The 18,728-nt window shown below is 44.4% G+C and overlaps 1 protein-coding gene across 1 annotated transcript in view; it reads left to right on the forward strand.

Annotated features, from left to right (window-relative positions):
* The first annotated feature begins 7,224 nt into the window (after positions 1–7,224).
* FGF12 (fibroblast growth factor 12) overlaps positions 7,225–18,728 on the forward strand; it is a 337,284-nt gene continuing 325,780 nt past the window's right edge. The window contains exon 1 of the mRNA XM_030216937.1: positions 7,225–7,405. Coding sequence (XP_030072797.1) covers positions 7,315–7,405 — 91 coding nt within the window. The 5' untranslated portion in view covers positions 7,225–7,314. The remainder of the gene's footprint in view (positions 7,406–18,728) is intronic.

Here is an 18,728-nt window from a genome sequence, read left to right on the forward strand (position 1 = left end):
ACTGTCTCTTCAGTAGTCTTTGTGTCTGTGCGTGTAGAAGTGATGAAAGTTTTCATTTCGTAGAACCTTGCGGTTTTCACCTTTTTCCAATGAAATATCTTCTGCGCAGATTTTCTTCCAACTGGGCATAATACCCCAACCCCAAACAATCACTAAGATGACCTTTTTACTAAAGTGTGGTAAAATGGGTTTAATGCCTTTTAACGCAATACTTTTCTACGAGCTGTCCAGATTTAACATGGCACTTCTGGGGGGGATGGAGATTAAAATATTTTATTTCATTAGGCATGTGGCAACTGCATAGAGTTATCACGTGAGGGGAAGCAGGGCAGGCAATGTAAGGAGAACAGTGCTGGAGAAACACTTCAGCTGGTGGGGTTTGAGGACCCCCACCAGCCAAGGTATGTGGCGTTGCAGTAGGGGGGGGAGGGGTCAGCAGGGAGGCGAGTCAAAATGTGCCCCATCACTTTGGGCTGTAGACCCATCCCCCACTTTGAGATCTGGCTATGCCCCTGATAGTTAGAAAAGTTCTGGGGGTGTTCCCAATATTTACACGTGGTTAGAGCACCAGTCTTGCAATCCAGAGGTGGCCCGTTCAAATCCCACTGCTGCTCCCTGTGGGATCTTGGGCAAGTCACTTAACCTTCCATTGCCTCAGATACAAACTTAGATTATGAGCCCTCCTGGGACCCAGAAATATCCAGAGTACCTGAATGTAACTCAACTTGAGCTGCTACTGAAAAAGGTGTGAGCAAAATCTAAATAAATAAGATTCTGGAATCTTAAAGAGTGACAAGATTCCATGCAGAATCTCAAAGAGTAGCAACATTCCATGTAGAACCCCAAAGAATAGCAAGATTCTAGAGTGGAGGAGTGGCCTAGTGGTTAGAATACCAGTCTTGCAATCCAGAGGTGGCCAGTTCAAATCCCACTGCTGCTCCTTGTGATCTTGGGCAAGTCACTTAACCCTCCATTGCCTCAGGTACAAACTTAGATTGTGAGCCCTCCTGGGACAGAGAAATATCCAGAGTACCTGAATGTAACTCAACTTGAGCTGCTACTGAAAAAGGTGTGAGCAAAATCTAAATAAATATTCTTTGGGGTTCTACATGGAATGTTGCTACTCTTTATTCTGAATGGACTCTTGGGAGTGGAGGAGTGGCCTAGTGGTTAGAGCACCGGTCTTGCAATCCAGAGGTGGCCCGTTCAAATCCCACTGCTGCTCCCTGTGGGATCTTGGGCAAGTCACTTAACCTTCCATTGCCTCAGATACAAACTTAGATTATGAGCCTTCCTGGGACACAGAAATATCCAGAGTACCTGCATGTAATTCAACTTGAGCTACTACTGAAAAAGGTGTGAGCAAAATCTAAATAAATAAGAATCACACCTGAATGTAGGTGTCTGCATTTAATTCCAGATGCCAACATTTAGGCACACATATGTGCTAAGCATGATTCTGTAAAGGACGCATACCCCTTATGGAATCGTGCTAAGTGCATTTTGGTTGGCGCTGATTTTGCAAGCGCCAAATTTAGACTTTGATCCTTACTGCCGTTTAGTAAAAGGGTCCCTAAGTCATCCAAGAACTGTCTCCCCATTCCATTTCCAGGTCCAAATGCTCTGGGTATTTGGAAATGGGGGATTATAATGAACATGCAGGTCAGGTCGATTCCTAACTCTGTGCAAGTATCCATGACTGCACAACCAAAACTTGTGTGTTTCTGTGAACTGCAACCTTTATGGCACTTCAGGACAAGTGATGCTAATCTTTATGGTTTGTCTCAGAAAGGAAGGTGCTTTTCCTGGAACTGCAAAATTAAATATCTGCTCTCCTCTTCTTCACCTCAGCTGTAGACTCACATAGAGGCTGATCTTCTAAACTGTGCATTGGAATGGTGTGCTAAGCCTCGGCATAGTTATTTTACGTCGGGGCAATTCCCAATTCAGTGGGTTTGCATGCGACTTGCTTGCTGACTGGGTTACCCTTCAGGGGGATAATTTTACTCCTGCTTTTTCTATGCTGAAACCCCCACTGCATCAAGAATAAGATAGTGAGAGAAAATCAAAGAGGGGCATAATCAAAAGGGACACCCAAGTTTTTCTGAGGATGTCCTCGCAGTACGGGGGAACCCGTATTATCGAAACAAGATGGACATCCATCTTTCATTTCAATAATATGGTTGGGGATGCCCAAATCTGGAAATTTAGCTCATCCTTAGAGATGGTCGTCCTTAGACTTGGTCGTTTCTGATTTTTGGCAATAATGGAAACTAAGGATGTACATCTCAACAACAACCAAATCCAAGCCCTTTGGTTTTAGGAGGAGCCAGCATTCGTAGTGCACTGGTCCACCTGACATGCCAGGACACCAACCGGGCACCCTAAGGGGCACTTTAGTGAACTTCAGAAATTGCTCCCAGGTGCCTAGCTCCCTTACTATGTGTGCTGAGCCCCCCAAACCCCACTACCCATGACTGTACACCACTACCATAGCCCTTATGGGTGAAGGGGGGCACCTAGATGTGGGTACAGTGGGTTTCTGGTGGGTTTTGGAGTGCTTACATTTACCACCACAAGTGTAACGGGTAAGGGGGGGGATGAGCCTGGGTCCACCTGTCTGAAGTGCACTGCACCCACTAAAACTGCTCCAGGGACCTGCATACTGCTGCGATGAACCTGAGTATAATATTTGAGGCTGGCATAGAGGCTGGCAAAAAATATTAAAAAAAATTTTTTTGAGGGTGGGAGAGGGTTAGTGACCACTGGGGGAGTAAGGGGAGGTCATCCCCAATTCCCTCCGGTGGTCATCTGGTGAGTTTGGGCAGCTTTTCATGGCTTGGTCGTAAGAAAAAAAGGACCAAGTAAAGTCGTCCAAGTGCTCGTCAGGGACACCTTTTTTCCCATTATGGGTTGAGGACGCCCATGTGTTAGGCATGCCGAAGACCTGCCTTCGCTAAGCCTCTGACACGCCCCTGGGAACTTTGGTCATCCCCGCGACAGAAAGCAGTTGGGGACCCCCCAAAATCGGCTTTCGATTATGCCGATTTGGACGACCCTGGGAGAAGGATGCCCATCTTCTGATTTGTGTCGAAAGATGGGCGTCCTTCTCTTTTGAAAATAAGCCTGATAGTAGACCGCTATGCTGAGAGATAGCAGAGCTTATTGCATCGGCCCTATAGTAAGTCATGGATGTCAGCATCGATATAGTTATAGTAAGCTCACGGATGCCTGGTGGCACTAGGCAAGTCTGTAACCTAGGTATCCAGTTGATGTAGTGTATCTAGATTTTCAGAAAGTTTTTGACAAAGTCCCTCATGTGAGGCTCCTGAGAAAATTAAAAAGCTGTGAGATAGGAGGCAACGATCTGTTGTGGATTGGGAACTGGTAAATAGGAGTGACATAGTGCGATGTCCCTAGAAACACGCCTTCACTGAGATAGTTCAGCCTTACAGCAGATGGAGCTAAACCTGCCATGTCAGAGGGGCGGGGCTCAGGCAAGAAGGAGGTTAAATTCGCCAGTCAGAACAGGGAGGCTTTCCAGGAGAGGACCCCACCCCACCGCAAGCTGAGCTGATGTACCTGAGGAGACAAGAAGGGAAGGGGTGTGGCTCAGGCTCCATTGGTCTCAGAGTTGTGTGGGAAGACTGACGAGGTAGGAGACAGTTTGAGTTATGTTTGATGTGTTGGGTTAGGCTGGAAGCTAGACCTAATTAGAAACTGGACTTGTGCTGGATGAAAGCCAGAGAAGTAACAGGGGGCACATGGTGTGTCAAGTAATATTTTCCCCTTTCATTGCACAATCCTGTGTGTCTGACTGAGGGTGAATAGTGGAGTGCCCCAGGGACCTCTACTGGGATCAGTGCTATTTAACTTATTTATAAATGATCTGAAAATAGGAACGAGTGAGGTGATTAAATCTGCAGATGACACTAAACTATTTAAAGTTATTTTAATGCATGTGGACTGTGAAAAATTACAAGAAGACCGTAGGACTTTTGGAAGACTGGGGCGTCCAAATGGCAGATGAAATTTACTGTGGACAAGTGCAAAATGATGCAGATTGGGAAGAATAATCCAAATCATAGTTACTTGATGCTAGGTTTCACTTTAGGAGTCACCACCCAAGATCTGTGTCATCAAAGACAATATGCTGACATCTTCTGCCCAGTGTAGGGTGATGGTGGCCAAAAAGGCAAACAGGATGCTAGGAAATATTAGGAAAGAGATAGAAACTAAGACAAAGATTATTTTAATGCCTCTGTATTGCTCAGTGGTGCGACCTCACCTTCAGTATCTCAAAAAAAGATAAAGTAGAATCAGAAAAGGTTCAAAGAAGGGTAACCAAAACGACAAAGGGGATGGAACTCCTTTCATTTAAGGAAAGGCTTTAACATCTTAAGCCTTTCCTTAAATGAAAGGAGTTCCATTGTCTAGCTTGGAGAAATGAAGGCTGAGGGAATGTGATAGAGTCTGCAAAAACCTGAAGTGGTGTAGACCAGGTAAACGTAAACTGATTGTTTACTCTTTCAAAAAGTACAAAGACCAGAGAACACTTCATGAAGTTACATAGTATGCTTTTAAAACAAATATAAGAAAATATTTTCCCTCAACGAATAGTTAAGCTCGTTAATTGATTGCTGGAGAATGTGGAGAATGCTGGAGAATGTGGTAATATGAGTTTATCTTGTTGGGCTATGAGTTTATCTTGTTGGGCAGACTGGATGGACCGTGTAGGTCTTTTTCTGCCGTCATCTACTATGTTACTCTGTTAAAAAAAAAGGTTTGGACAAGTTCCTGGAGGAAAAGTCCATAGTCTGCTATTAGACATGGGGAAGCCACTGCTTGCCTTGGGATTGGTAGCGTGGAATGGTACTATTATTTGGGTTTCTTCCAGGTACTTGCGACCTGGATTGGACACAGTTGGAAGCAGGATACTGAACTAGATGGACCATTGGTTTGATCCAGTATGGCTTTTCTTATTTTCAGATCCTAGGACAAATTGGTGAGTTTGGAGATGGATACCAGGTGAGGTATTTATTAAGATCCTCTGTGGAAGAAGAGAAGTTTTTTAGAAAGGGGAGGAAACCCAAGAAAAACACTTTGGGGTCCCCATATCCCTGCTGCCTTCTCAAGAAGTTTGAGGAGTGATGATGTGCGACTCTGACATTCTACTACTTTTGAGTATTCCTGTGGAGATAAGCCAGTGCAATCTACTGCCTGGTTTTTTTTTTGGGGGGGGGGGAGGGAGGGTTGTGTGTGTTTGTGTGTGTGTGTGGGGGGGGGGGAATTGTTCTGCCTTTTGTTCTATTTTTGCTGGTTTTGGACATCAGAAGAATTTACTTTCTGTCTGGAACAAAACTTAGTATGTGAAGTATTTTTGAGAAGAGGCGTGTGTGTGGCCCCTGGGGCCTCACAGCGTAAGCGTCTACTGTTTCTCATCCCAGAATCAATGTTCTGGACACTGCAATGAGTTCTCTAGGCTCATCAGCCTCTGAAGATAGAGCCCAGTCTTTTCAGAAGCATCATGTAAAAAGTTTGTGTGTGACAAGTGTTAGCAGCCCGTAGTGACTCAGCCCTTTGATACAGACTCATCGAAAGACATTCTCTGACTTGCAGCCCTTGAGTTTTGCACAAGATGCAGTTTCACTTCCGCTGCACTGGCCCCAGATCATGCAGGGACCTGTTGTTGGCTGTCAGGGCTTGTGTTAGGAAGGATAACGTTGCTGCAGCGGAGAAATAAAGCTGGTCTTAGGCTTATGCTCAAAGGCCTTCTTTTTGTACAGGCACTGGTTGTACCCCCCTGTATTAGGGAGGCTGAGCACATGACACTCTTGAAGTTCTAGCCAACACCTGTCCCCTTTCCTTGACTAGTTGTGTGTGACAGTGCATTCCCCCCTCCCCCCAGCTTTTCATTATTGAATGAGTCAGTGCTGTAGGCTGCTGAGTGTCAAAAACCCTGCAGCATGAAAAGACTGACAGCATCTGCTTGAGGCATCACCTACTGACCCCCCTCTCCCCCCAGATCCAGGCACATCCCAAGAAGCCAAAGTGAGGCTAGATATGAGACTGTTTTCATCACACATTACCCTGCATTTCTAGGAATTTCACAGTGCAACTCTGTTCCTGGGCCCCTGGCAGCATCCCCCCCTCCTCCTCAGTAGCGCTAGTATATACACCCTGAAGCAGGAAATACAGAATCTCTCACTGTCACATTTTCTATGTAGTACATTTACCTCAGAGGCAAAAATAGATGCTTGGCTTCCCTGCCCAGATCTGCAGAGAATAATCCCCCCCCCCCCCCTCCTCCACAGGTGGGTCTGAGACGTCTCTCTGCAGGAAAAGCTAGTCAGTGGCACACAAAAAGGGGGTTGTTTTCTGAGATGAGAAGTGTGTTCATGTGGGGAGGAGCAGGCAGGAGGCAGTGCTGTGGGTTTCTCTGTGTTTTAGCATGAGATAAGCGTATAGGGACCATGTCTCATCCCTGCATTCCCCATTACAGTACTTGGTACAATGTTGGCGTGTTCGTGTGCATAGTGTGTTGCTGTTTTCTTGTGGAAAATATGGCATGCTTTTTAGCACACTTGCACGTTAACATCAGCAAGACCAAGGACAAATTTGCTTTTCTTTTAGTCTGAAGCAGCTCCACAGAGATCTGTTTAAACCTCAGCCCGACAGCTTCCAATGCACCATCCCCGGGAGGAAGTCGAGAAACCGCAAACCAGACCACAGGGAGCAGCTCCGAAATCCGGGCCCTGGCTCCCCTCCTCCTCAATTGCGGAAGTCTTCCCTTGCCCCACTCACTCCATGCTGCAGTTTTGGGCAGCACGTGTTCTGCAGCGGCTCCAGCCCTTCCTGTGTCCCTGATGCCTCGATCACCGGACGATGCGATACTCGCGACAGGACAGGACCAGCCCCGGAGCCTGCACCGTGCCAGCGCACCATAATAAGCTCTACGGGCCATGCGCTGAGCAGAGGATGCTATTGCTGCTACTGGAGTCCCCCTCCCCCCTCCCCCCTCCCCTGGAGGCGTGGCCAAGCCGGGTTTCCAGCCTGACGTCCTCCCCGGGTCTCCGCCCCCTTTGGTCAAGCCACCGCCCCCTGAAAAGTCCCAACATGTCCTGTTTGAACGGGTTTTAATCCGCCGCTTCCTCCCCCCCCCCCTCCACCCCTTCCCTCCCTCCCTCCCTCCGCCACGGCCACCCACCCGCTCCCCAGCCCATCTCAGCCCTGCGCCTTTAACTTCCTCCTCGGAGCGTGCAGCTTGCAAATCTGCCGGCGGCTCGGGAAGCAAAGTGAAAAAAAAGGAATTCAATGAAGATTCTTCGGCTTTTCCTGGGGAAAGGAGTGCATATGCTGCAGTGTCTATGTGGAAAGCGCCTGAAGCTGAACAGGAAGGCTAGTGGTGAGTTAGCAGCCCCCACCCCGATCTCCTCCTCAAAGCTTTGCTTTCCCCTCCTCTTTGTGCTGTGTTGTTGGGGTTGTGCAGCGTTTCTTCCTCTCCCTGGATGTGTCTGGCAGTCACAAGCATCAGCTCTTAGGCCCTTTTTGCTGCATGTGCTCCAGCTGTGCTCCAGTGCATCTTATCTTTGCAGAATTTGCTTTGGTGGGGGGTGGGGGGTGCGTGTCAGACAGCGTGGGCACTTGCCCTTTGCCCTGTGTTGCTGTTGTTCAAAACTTAGATCTTGCAAAGGGTGGGTGGGTTGCTCTTTTGGTTTGTTGCTTTTTCTGTCCTTTGGGCTGGGAACTTATTTTCTATCTATCTCCTACTCTGAGATATTTCTTGGTGGTTTATATTTGGGGGGGGGGGGGGGTTGCTGCTATAGGGCTCCTCCGTCTCCCTTTTTTTTTTTTAAGAACCAGTGTTACCATTTACTTAGCAATTCAAATAAAGTTCATTGTTTCCATTCAAAATGTTAGTTTGCTTTGAGAGGCGATATTGGAAGTGTCAAGATTTTTCTGGTCCCTGTTTTGGTGACTTTTACCGTTAACTCAAGCCCGTCATCAGAACCCCAGGGCAAGTGTCAAGTGGAAGTGTGTAAAGCATGAGTCCAGCAAGGAGAGTTGAAGCTTTTGCCTGGTTGAACGGAGGGTGGTGCCATAATTAAAGGTGGACACCTTCAGGTCCAAGTGAGTAGAAAGGAAGAAGCTGGCAACACTTTGGAGACTGACAAATTATTAAGCAATAAACTTTGCAGTGCAAGAATCCAATTTTTCAGAGGCAATAAACTAAATTATTACTAATTATTATTAGTAATAGTGTACCTGGCACTCTACAGGCGTATAACAGATAGTACTTGCTTCTTGAAATGTACAAGCTAATAATGACAGACAAAACATATCAGAGGGGGAGGGGGGTTCCTAAGAAATGAGAATAAGCCCAGAAAAGAAACAAAACATGAAACCCAGAAACAAGGAAGTTGATCTTTTTTGAGCAATGTTGAAGATGACGGCTATAGCTCTTGGGCTTCTTATCTACGTCGGCTAAGCTCGGACTGGCCCTTGTGCCTTTCTGTACAGTGCTACGTACACGGTATGCGCTAGAATTCTTGGCCTTATACCCGGACATTCATTGACGTTTCTTGTCTGCTCTGCCTTGCAAGGCCGAATCTCTCTCCATGGTGCTGAAAACACCAGCGCTTTTGGGCGTGACTCTCCGGCCGCTGTTTAGGGTTCTGGGCCTCCTGCCACTCAGCACAGATGTGCAGTACTACAGAGGTTTTTAATGATACCTGTTAGATTCGGAAATAACCCTATTCCAAAAGTAATAGCAGACGTCTGTGTTTGTGTGTATTATACTCCACACCTGCTGTTCATGTGATTTTGATTTGATTCTATTTTGGTCCGGGAAACAGAAAAGGAGAATTGTTTCTTGTGTAAATAAATTCGCCTCAACTTCTCTCTTATGCTGCACTTATAATCTATAGATTAAGACATATGAGCATGATGTATGTGAAATCTGTAGGTGTGTCGTTCTGTGAAAACATTACACGATGATCTCCTTTTTACATACATTTTTTTATATTATAGTATAACTTATGACGACTTTTTCTCCTACATTTATGTCAGTATTCCATAGGTTGATGTTTCCGGGCCAGGTGGGATATTTCTGTGTCTTCAGTTTAGCTCTTTTCAATTTTAGAACTTTTAATCACCCTGAATTTAAATGTACCTTAAGCATAGGTGGCCTTGTTAAAGTAGGCGTCATATGACTTATTCCAAATCTGGAGATAACATTGAAAAATTTCAGTATTATACACACACACACGTGATACCACAGAGGAGTTTTATCTTTAGACCAAAGAGGATATCCCTGGAACATATTTTTCCAAAGTGTTTTGAATATGCCTGTTTAAAAAAAAAATATATATGTATAATGCCTTTTTCATTGGCAGCTCATTGTGGGTTAAATTCAGCTAAAGGTTAGGGTAATATATTTGATGTAGTGCCTTTCAGTGGTTTACATATTATATACAGGTACTTTCTCTGTCCCCAGTGGGCTCACAATCTAAGTTTCGTACCTGGAGCAATGGAGGATTCTGTGACTTACTCAGGGTGCTCAGGGTGGAATCTGGTGCTCAGCCCATCGCACTAACCATTTGGATATTCCTCCAACTCCTACCACGGGAGGTATTTTGTTTTGCAATGCCCTCATATGTTCGGGTAACCAAGTTCTTTTATGGATGAGTCTTAAGTCCCGCACACACATGTATCGTAAAGGTGTTTCAGTACCTAAAAGAAGGAGAGCGTAGTATGTAGAGATAAGAAGGTGCCGTACAGGATAGCCATAGGGTTTATTCAGCACATTCATACTTGTAATACTTTTCTTTGAGTCTTCAGATTTTATTTAAGAAACAATCAAGCTGTCAGCTTACTAAACTTGGGGTCAGATATTCCAGGGGGCTTTCCCCATCTCCCCCCTCATTCTATAACAAGTTACCTAAAAGTAAGCACCATTTGTTCACTTAATTGTGTAGAATACTGCCATCCACGTGAAGAAGTGTACTCTTATGCCACTTAGCAGTGCACAAAATGTTTTCTATAATTTACTTGTATAGAAGGCTTAATGTGTAAATGCAAGGGGGCATTCACATGGGAGGGGGCATGGGTGGGGCATAGGCAGGGCTGACATGTACATGCTTAGTGCACAGACTGCAGAGTTTTGGAAGGAACGCTGGTACATGGTCTCTCACTGAAGAGAGCTAAGTGAGCTGAGACAATAAATGCCCCGGTAATTCCAAATGAAGGCTAAGGATGTTCTGCTGGATAAGGACCATCTGATCTGCCCATCTCAACTCCTGTTTAGCAATACTATCCCTTCACCTCCATTCAAAAATCTTTGTGCTTGTCTCGTGCCTTCTTGATACGTCCTCATCTCCACTGGGAACTCATTCTGTGCACTGGCACCTTTTCTATATAGAAATATTTCTCTTCATTACCCCTGAGTCACCAACCTTTCAACCGTACCTTGTGGCCTCTCCTTTGAGAGTTCACTTTCCGTTGAAAAAGGCCTGCCTCTCTTGTTCATTTATACAGTGGAGGTATTTCAACACCTCTTTCATATCATCTCTCTCCCTCCTTGCTGCAAGTTCATATATAGAGCTTTAATCCTGTAACCATATGTTTTATAATGAAGATCATTGACCATTTTAATAGTTGCCTTCAGAACAGACTCTGTCTGGTTTATATCCTTTTGAAGATGCTGTCACTAGATATGTACACAGACTCCCAAATTATATAAACTTGCACGCCCAAATTTATGCTTTAGAGTGTAAATTTGCACCCACAATTTATAGAATAAGGTCAGTTGTATGTGCAACTTAATTTAATAATTAGCGTTAATAGCCAATTATTGACTTAAATTGGTGTTAATTGGCACTAATTGGTATCAAGTAGCAGTTGTGGCCCAACTGCCCTTAATTGCTATTCTAGAAGTTGCATTGCCAAATTTTATTGCACCCAGCTTCAAGGGGTGTGGATGTGGGAGGAGCATCAGTGAATCAGGGGCAAGCCTAGGAGTTAGGTTTGCAGGTTATAGAATACTCTAAGTTATGCAACTAACTGCCAACAGCCTTACCCCAGCCTTTGGCATGGTGTAAGTGCTCGTGCCTCAAGTTAGGCATGAAACCGTGGACTTATACTAGTATTTTATAATGGCATTTCCACGCAGGACTGCCGTTATAGAATTCACACTTTGCACAGATCATCACTGCACCTACATTTTGGTGCTCTTAACTTAGAAAAATGTAGGCAGATAAAGACCATGTGGCCTGCCAGAAGAGGAGAGGAGTTCAACCCGCTGACATCTCATAAAGATCAACGTGTAGGAGGTGGAGTGAGAGGGAGCTGCGGACCTGGTGAGAGAGGCCAGAAGAGGAGAGGAGTTACCTCGGAACAGTGACCTGCTTATATTATCTGGTGGGCCTGATAAAGATCAATGAGTCCCTTTAGGAGGTGGAGTGTGAGGGAGCTGCGGATCTGGTAAGAGAGACTGGAACAGGAGAGGAGTTACCGCAGAACAGTGACCCACTGAAGTCATCTGGCGGGCCTGATAAAGATCATCCATGTGGCACTGCCAAAGAGGCACATCAGGCCCCTACTCTCTGTTTTCTATCTTTTAACCAGTTTTTAATCCACAATAGAACACTACCTCCTATCCCATAACTTACTACTACTACTACTTATCATTTCTATAGCGCTACTAGATGTACGCAGCGCTGTACACTTGAACATGAAGAGACAGTCCCTACTCAACAGAGCTTACAATCTAATTAGGACAGACAAACAGGACAAATAAGAGATAAGGGAATTACTAAGGTGGGGATGTTCAAGTTCCTCGGGAGTCTTTCATGAGGTACTTTGTCAAATGCCTTTTGAAAATCCAGTTACACAGTATCGACCGGCTCATCTTTTTCCACATGTTTGTTCACTCCTCAAAGAAATGTAGTAGATTGGTGAGGCAAGATTTCCCTTCATTAAATATGTGTTGGCTTTGTCTCATTAATCCATGCTTTTGAATATGCTCTGTCTCTGTAATTTTGTTCTCTACCATTATACCTGATGGGAAAGTGCTGGATGAGTTATTTATTATTTCGTATCCACCACAGATAACAGACATCCACATTTCCATATGTCTGGAATTCTGTTCTCAGGTTTTATCTTAACCGTTCTGTTTCCTAATGAAGCCTGTAACTATAGAAGCACTCAAGAACTATAGAATGCTCTGGAGGGTTCAGTAGGACTTTTGCATCTTCATTCTTTTTAGAGACAAAAAACCTCCCGTTTTACAAAGAACCTGAAATACAATGTTTTCGTTTTAAAGTTTGTGTCTATGGGAAAATTGTATCGTGCTTTAGAGCCTAGGGCCAGGTTCTGTATATTGTGCTTGAAAATGGGCACTGGCAAAGATTGGCATTAAGCATGATTCTAGAAAGACAGTGTGCCCTTTATAGAATCATGCATAGCACCAATTGCTGTGCCCTAACTTTGGGCATCAGACTTGGTGTAAATGCTGGCGCCCAAGTTGGGCATCCTGACCCATTTATTCAGTAACAACACACACAACATTTTGGAGCTCCCCCGTGCCCTCCCATGGTCACGCCTCCTTTTGAGTTACTCACTGTGAGATTTGAGCACCTGGCATTATAGACTGGCACACAGCCAGATGTGCACAAATCCCAATTACAGCCAACTAACATCAATAATTGGTTGGTCGTGTCCAGTTGCTGCTCATTAATGGCTCATTAGCCAATTAAGATGCATGCACCTCTTAGCAGTGCACCCAAATGTGGGTGCTATATATATAATCTGGGGGACAATTGGGAGAAATTCTATATAGAAATTCTAGAAAATCCATGCGGAAAATATTTCCGCCTAAGCATATTCTATAAGGGGTACCTCTATTTAGGTGTCATATATAGAATACACTTAATTGATATCCTAGTGCCTAAAACTACGCATGTCCAGTTACACCAATGAAAACGTAGATTTAGGTGCATTGGGCCATATTTTAACAATGCGTTTACATTTTGGAACATCCACAGAACACCCATTTCCCGGCCCATAACCATGTCCCTTTTTGCTTGCATGCATTAGAATTTAGGCGCAGTGCATTACAGAATACGCTTACCAAGTTTTACGCATAAATTCTAATTATTGCCAATTAGTGCTCATTATTGCTTGCTAAGTGCTGTTAACAACGCTGATTGGCTTGTTAAGCCAATTAAGTTAAGCAAATTGTTACAGAGTACGCTTGGATTTTGGCGCTCTGTAGGCCAACTCTGCTTTGGGACTTAAGGTTATGGCAGTGGTTCCCAAACCTGGTCCTGGAGGCACCCCAGCCAGTTAGGTTTTCCGGGTATCCACAATGAATATTTATGAGAGAGATTTGCATGCACTGCTTCCAGTGCATGCAAATGTTGCTCATGAATATTCACTGTAGATAGGGTGCCTCCAGGACCAGGTTTGGGAACCACTGGGATATGGGGTTATGCCAAACTTCAGTTTTTGGGCAAGAATTCTTTAGAATGTAAACTGCTGTGGGTGTTTATTTATTTTTTTTTATTTATTGTTACATTTGTACCCCACGCTTTCCCACTCATGGCAGGCTCAATGCGGCTTACATGGGGCAGTGGAGGGTTAAGTGACTTGCCCAGAGTCACAAGGAGCTGCCTGTGCCTGAAGTGGGAATCAAACTCAGTTCCTCAGTTCCCCAGGACCAAAGTCCACCACCCTAACCACTAGGCCACTCCTCCACAGCTGCTACTATTTGAGATTCTACATGGAATGTTGCTATTCCACTAGCAACATTCCATGTAAAAGTCGGCCCTTGCAGGTCACCAATGTGGCCGTGCAGGCTTCCGCTTCTGTGAGTCTGACGTCCTGCACATACGTGTAGGACGTCAGACTCACAGAAACAGAAGCCTGCGCAGCCTTCTACATGGAATGTTGCTAGTGGAATAGCAACATTCCATGTAGAATCTCCAATAGTAGCAACGTTCCATGTAGAATCTCCAATAGTATCTATTTTATTTTTGTTACATTTGTACCCCGTGCTTTCCCACTCATGGCAGGCTCAATGCGACTTACATGGGGCAATGGAGGGTTAAGTGACTTGCCCAGAGTCACAAGGAGCTGCCTGTGCCTGAAGTGGGAATCGAACTCAGTTCCTCAGTTCCCCAGGACCAAAGTCCACCACCCTAACCACTAGGCCACTCCTCCACTGTTGCTACTATTTGAGATTCTACATGGAATGTTGCTATTCCACTAGCAACATTCCATGTAGAAGTCGGCCCTTGCAGATCACCAATGTGGCCGCGCAGGCTTCTGCTTCTGTGAGTCTGACGTACGTGCAGGACGTCAGACTCACAGAAACAGAAGCCTGTGCAGCCTTCTACATGGAATGTTGCTAGTGGAATAGCAACATTCCATGTAGAATGTCCAATAGTAGCAACATTCCATGCAGAATCTCCAATAGTAGCAACATTCCATGTAGAATCTCCAATAGTATCTATTTTATTTTTGTTACATTTGTACCCTGCGCTTTCCCACTCATGGCAGGCTCAATGCGGCTTACATGGGGCAATGGAGGGTTAATGACTTGCCCAGAGTCACAAGGAGCTGCCTGTGCCTGAAGTGGGAATCGAACTCAGTTCCTCAGTTCCCCAGGACCAAAGTCCACCACCCTAACCACTAGGCCACTCCTCCACTAGGCATTGCATTCACATAAAATACAGTATTTTTGTTAGCCAAAAAAAAAAATGTTGTTTGCATCTATGAAGTACTTTAATGTATCCTGCCTGTCATTACACTCCTAAGTAGGTAACAAAAAAACATTAACTGTAATATAACAAATCACATATACAGTATTGTTTGTCAATGCAACCTAAGATTCTGAAATCAAAATGATGATGTTTCATGAGCTGTCTGGATGGTTGCATCTTCAATTTGCCATACTTAAGTTAGTCAAATATCCATTATTGGGGGATGGGGTGGGGGGCAGAAATCGCAGTTTCCCAAAGCAGAGTTCCCAGTCCTTTATGTGAGTGAAAGGCCAGTTCTGTTACAGGGAGCCTTTATATAGTTGCCCAGAGGACGCCTGGAAAGAGATTTTTTTTAAAAGGAGTATCAGTGCCCACTTTCCTTTATGGAATACAAGTCTATCCAGGTACATAAACCCTTAGAAGTTAGGCGCAAACTCTTACACCAGCCATAGAACTGGTTTAAATGCTTATGCTTATGGGATATGCACATAACTTATAGCATTGTATAAGGTCCAGACCTTATACAATGCTATAAGTTATGTGCATGAGCCCCACCCAGGCTCCACCCTACATATGCCCACTATACAGATACTCACTATGTGAGATACTTGTATATTTATTAACTAGTGCTTATGTGGAATAAGAGCATAAATGTTGCCATACTGGGACAGACTGAAGGTCCGTCAAGCCCAGTATCTTGTTTCCAACAGTGGCCAATCCAGGTCGCAAATACCCGGCAAGATCCCAGAACAGTAAAACAGATTTTGTGCTGCTTATCCTAGAAATAAGCAGTGGATTTTCCTAAGTCCATCTTAATAATGGGGTATGGACTTTTCTTTTAGGAAATGAGCCAAACCTTTGTTTATACCCTGCTAAGCTAACCTCTTTTACCACATTCTCTGGCAACTAATTTCAGAATGTAATTGCAGGTCAAGTGAAGAAATATTTTCTCGGGTTTATTTTAAATGTACTACTTAGCAGCTTCATTGCATGCCCCCTAGTCCTAGTATTTTTTGGAAAGAATAAGCAAGCGATTTATCTCTACCTGTTCTGCTCCCCTCAGCTGTCTCTTCTTCAAGCTGAAGAGCCCTAGCCACTTTAGCCTTTCCTCATAGGGAAGTCATCTTATCCCCTTTATCATTTTTGTCGCTCTTCACTGTACCTTTTCTGATTCCGCTATGTTTTTTGAGATGTGGTGACCAGAATTGCACACAGTATTCGAGGTATGGTCCATACTATGGAGCATTACAAAAGCATTATAACATTCTCATTCTTGTTTTCTATTCCTTTCCTAATAATTCCTAACATTCTATTTGCTTTCTTAGATTCCGCTGTACACTAAGCAGAGGGTTTCAACATATCATCTACGATGACAACCAGATCCTTTTCCTGGGTGGTGATTCCTAATGTAGAACCTTACATCATGTAGCTATAGTTTGGGCTCCTCTTTCCCACACGCATCACTTTGCACTTGGTCACATCCAGGGCGTAGCCAGATTTCGGCGGGAGGGGGGTCCAGAGCCCGAGGTGAGGGGGCACATTTTAGCCCCCTCCCCCCGCCATTGCCAACCCCGCCATCGCCACCACCAACAACTTTGCCCCCCCTGCCGATGACCCTCTCGACCCCCCCCTCCTGCTGCCAACCTGCCGTTGCCTACCTTTGCTGGCGGGGACCCTAACCCCCGCCAGCCGCGGTCCTCTTCTTCTCGCAAAAGGCTTCCTTCTGTTTCTGACGTCCTGCATGTACAACGTGCAGGACGTCAGACTCAGAATCAGAAAGAAGGAAGAAGATGACCCCGGCTGGCAGGGTTTGGGGGTCCCCCACCTGCAAAGGTAGGCAACAGCGGGAGGGGGGGTTGAGAGGGTCGTTGGCAGGGGGGCTCAAAGTTGTTGGCGTGGTGGCAGTGGGGGGGGGGGGGGTTGGCAATGGCGGAGGTGGCAGCAGCACCAGGGGGGGCTAAAATGTGCCCGCTCACCTCGGGCTCTGGACCCCCCTCCCTCCGAAGTCTGGCTACACCCCTGGTCCATGTATATGCACTTATATGCCAGTATTCTAAACAGTTGTCTAACTATTAATGCCTTATGTCTAGGCTGTGAAAAATCAAACAGTTAGAATGTGTCAGTTTTAATGTTACAATATCAAAAGAAAAGAAAAATAGTTATCCAGTAACACTTAGCTATTTACTTTATACTAAAGTTACTTTAATTTATAGTCTGTTTGCCCTGTGTTTTATACTCAGATTTTTCTACCTATATATCATCTTTTCATCTTCTCTCTGAGTTTCTTGTTGGGCAGACTGGATGGACCGTACAGGTCTTTATCTGCCGTCATTTACTATGTTACTATCAATAATTGTAAGAAGTGCCAGCCTAATGGTTCATCGTCAATCCAGATGACCTGGAAGTACCCAATAGATCCTAACAGAGTGATCCATACCCTGTTGTTCACTTCCAGAAGTAGGAGTGACAATCCCCAAGTCTGACTAGCTACGAAACCTTTCCTCCAGAAACTTGTCCAAACCCTTTTTAAAACTGGCTATAGTATTGGTCTTCACCATTCCCTCTGGCAACAGATTCCACGTATTAACTGTGCATTGACTGAAAAAAATGTCTTTTAAAATTTGCTTTCAACCATTACCAATTTGTTTTAAGACAGGCCCCTAGTCCTAGAATTATCTACCGACTCACTTGAAAATAATTAACGAAATAACTAACTTTCGCAAATCTCTGGAAACCTATCTCTTTAACAAAGCCTACCAAGAGAATCCATAAATAACTATAACACAACACAACACCACTCCACCCTTATTCCGAATGTCTTCTTTCTATAACTGCTTGATTAGATCTTCTTGTCTTCCTTGATATCTTTGTAACACCAATTGTATTTTTACCCTGGAATGGCGATGCCATAACAGGTCTTTGTAAGCCACATTGAGCCTGCAAATAGGTGGGAAAATGTGGGATGCAAGTGCAATAAATAAATCATGCCAGAGTTTCAAAATATCCAGTCAACAGTAAAGGTGAAGTACAATGCACTTGGGTGGAAACATGCCAAAATCTAGGTGTTGTGAAGCCATGCTGCTGTCACAGTCCTTTTGTCACTTCTCTGATGTCTTCTGGCAATGTCAGTGAAGATTTCAAGAAATTCTCATGTGCTGGGGATTGTCAGCTAGAGTCTGATTTGTGGGCTTCTCAACTTGTTCAAATGTCTCGGCCTCATTTTGGTTGAGTTCCAAGCATGTGGTTTAAGCCGTGAGCTAAGATAGGGTTACTGTATTGTGTACCTTCTGTGTTTTTTGGTTTAATTACATTTGTGGTTTGAATATTATGAGGTTGTTTTGGATAATATTTTTGGTTTTGTACGTCTAATTGTTGTCTTAGTTGTTTTTGTGGCTTGATGTCATTTGTGTGTTCCCATATTATATTTTTGGTATGTTTTATATGTCTGTTTGTGATGTATTTGTATTTTACTTGTTATTTTATTTTATTAACTACGTTGTTGTGTAGAAAGGTAGGGTGTATCAAAGTTTAATAAACTAAACTAATCCTGCATTTTATAATGGTGCAAATGCTTGAAAATACCTGTACTTGATGAGGGGGCAATGTAGAGGCCTATACATTGTGGATATGTTAACAACTGGGGACTTTCTACCAGGGACAGAGTCCATAAACTATAAACCATTCATTGCATTTGTACCCCACGTTATCCCACCTATTTGCAGGCTCAATGTGGCTTACAGAGTGTTGTTATGACATAGTCATGACAGGATCTTAGAAACAATCGGTAGTAAGCAGAAGATATATAAGGGATTAGAGAAGGAAGTGTTAGATAGGGTGGTGTAAGAGGTGTATTTTAATACTTGGGTGGGTTGGGTGGTGATTTGTGTCATTAAGGGTTTTTCTTGTAAGCTTTGTTGAAGAGATGTGTCTTCAAAGATTTGCGAAAGTTGATTAGATTGTCCATGG

The sequence above is a fragment of the Microcaecilia unicolor genome, chromosome 10 (assembly GCF_901765095.1).
Source record: "Microcaecilia unicolor chromosome 10, aMicUni1.1, whole genome shotgun sequence".
NCBI lineage: Eukaryota > Metazoa > Chordata > Amphibia > Gymnophiona > Siphonopidae > Microcaecilia > Microcaecilia unicolor.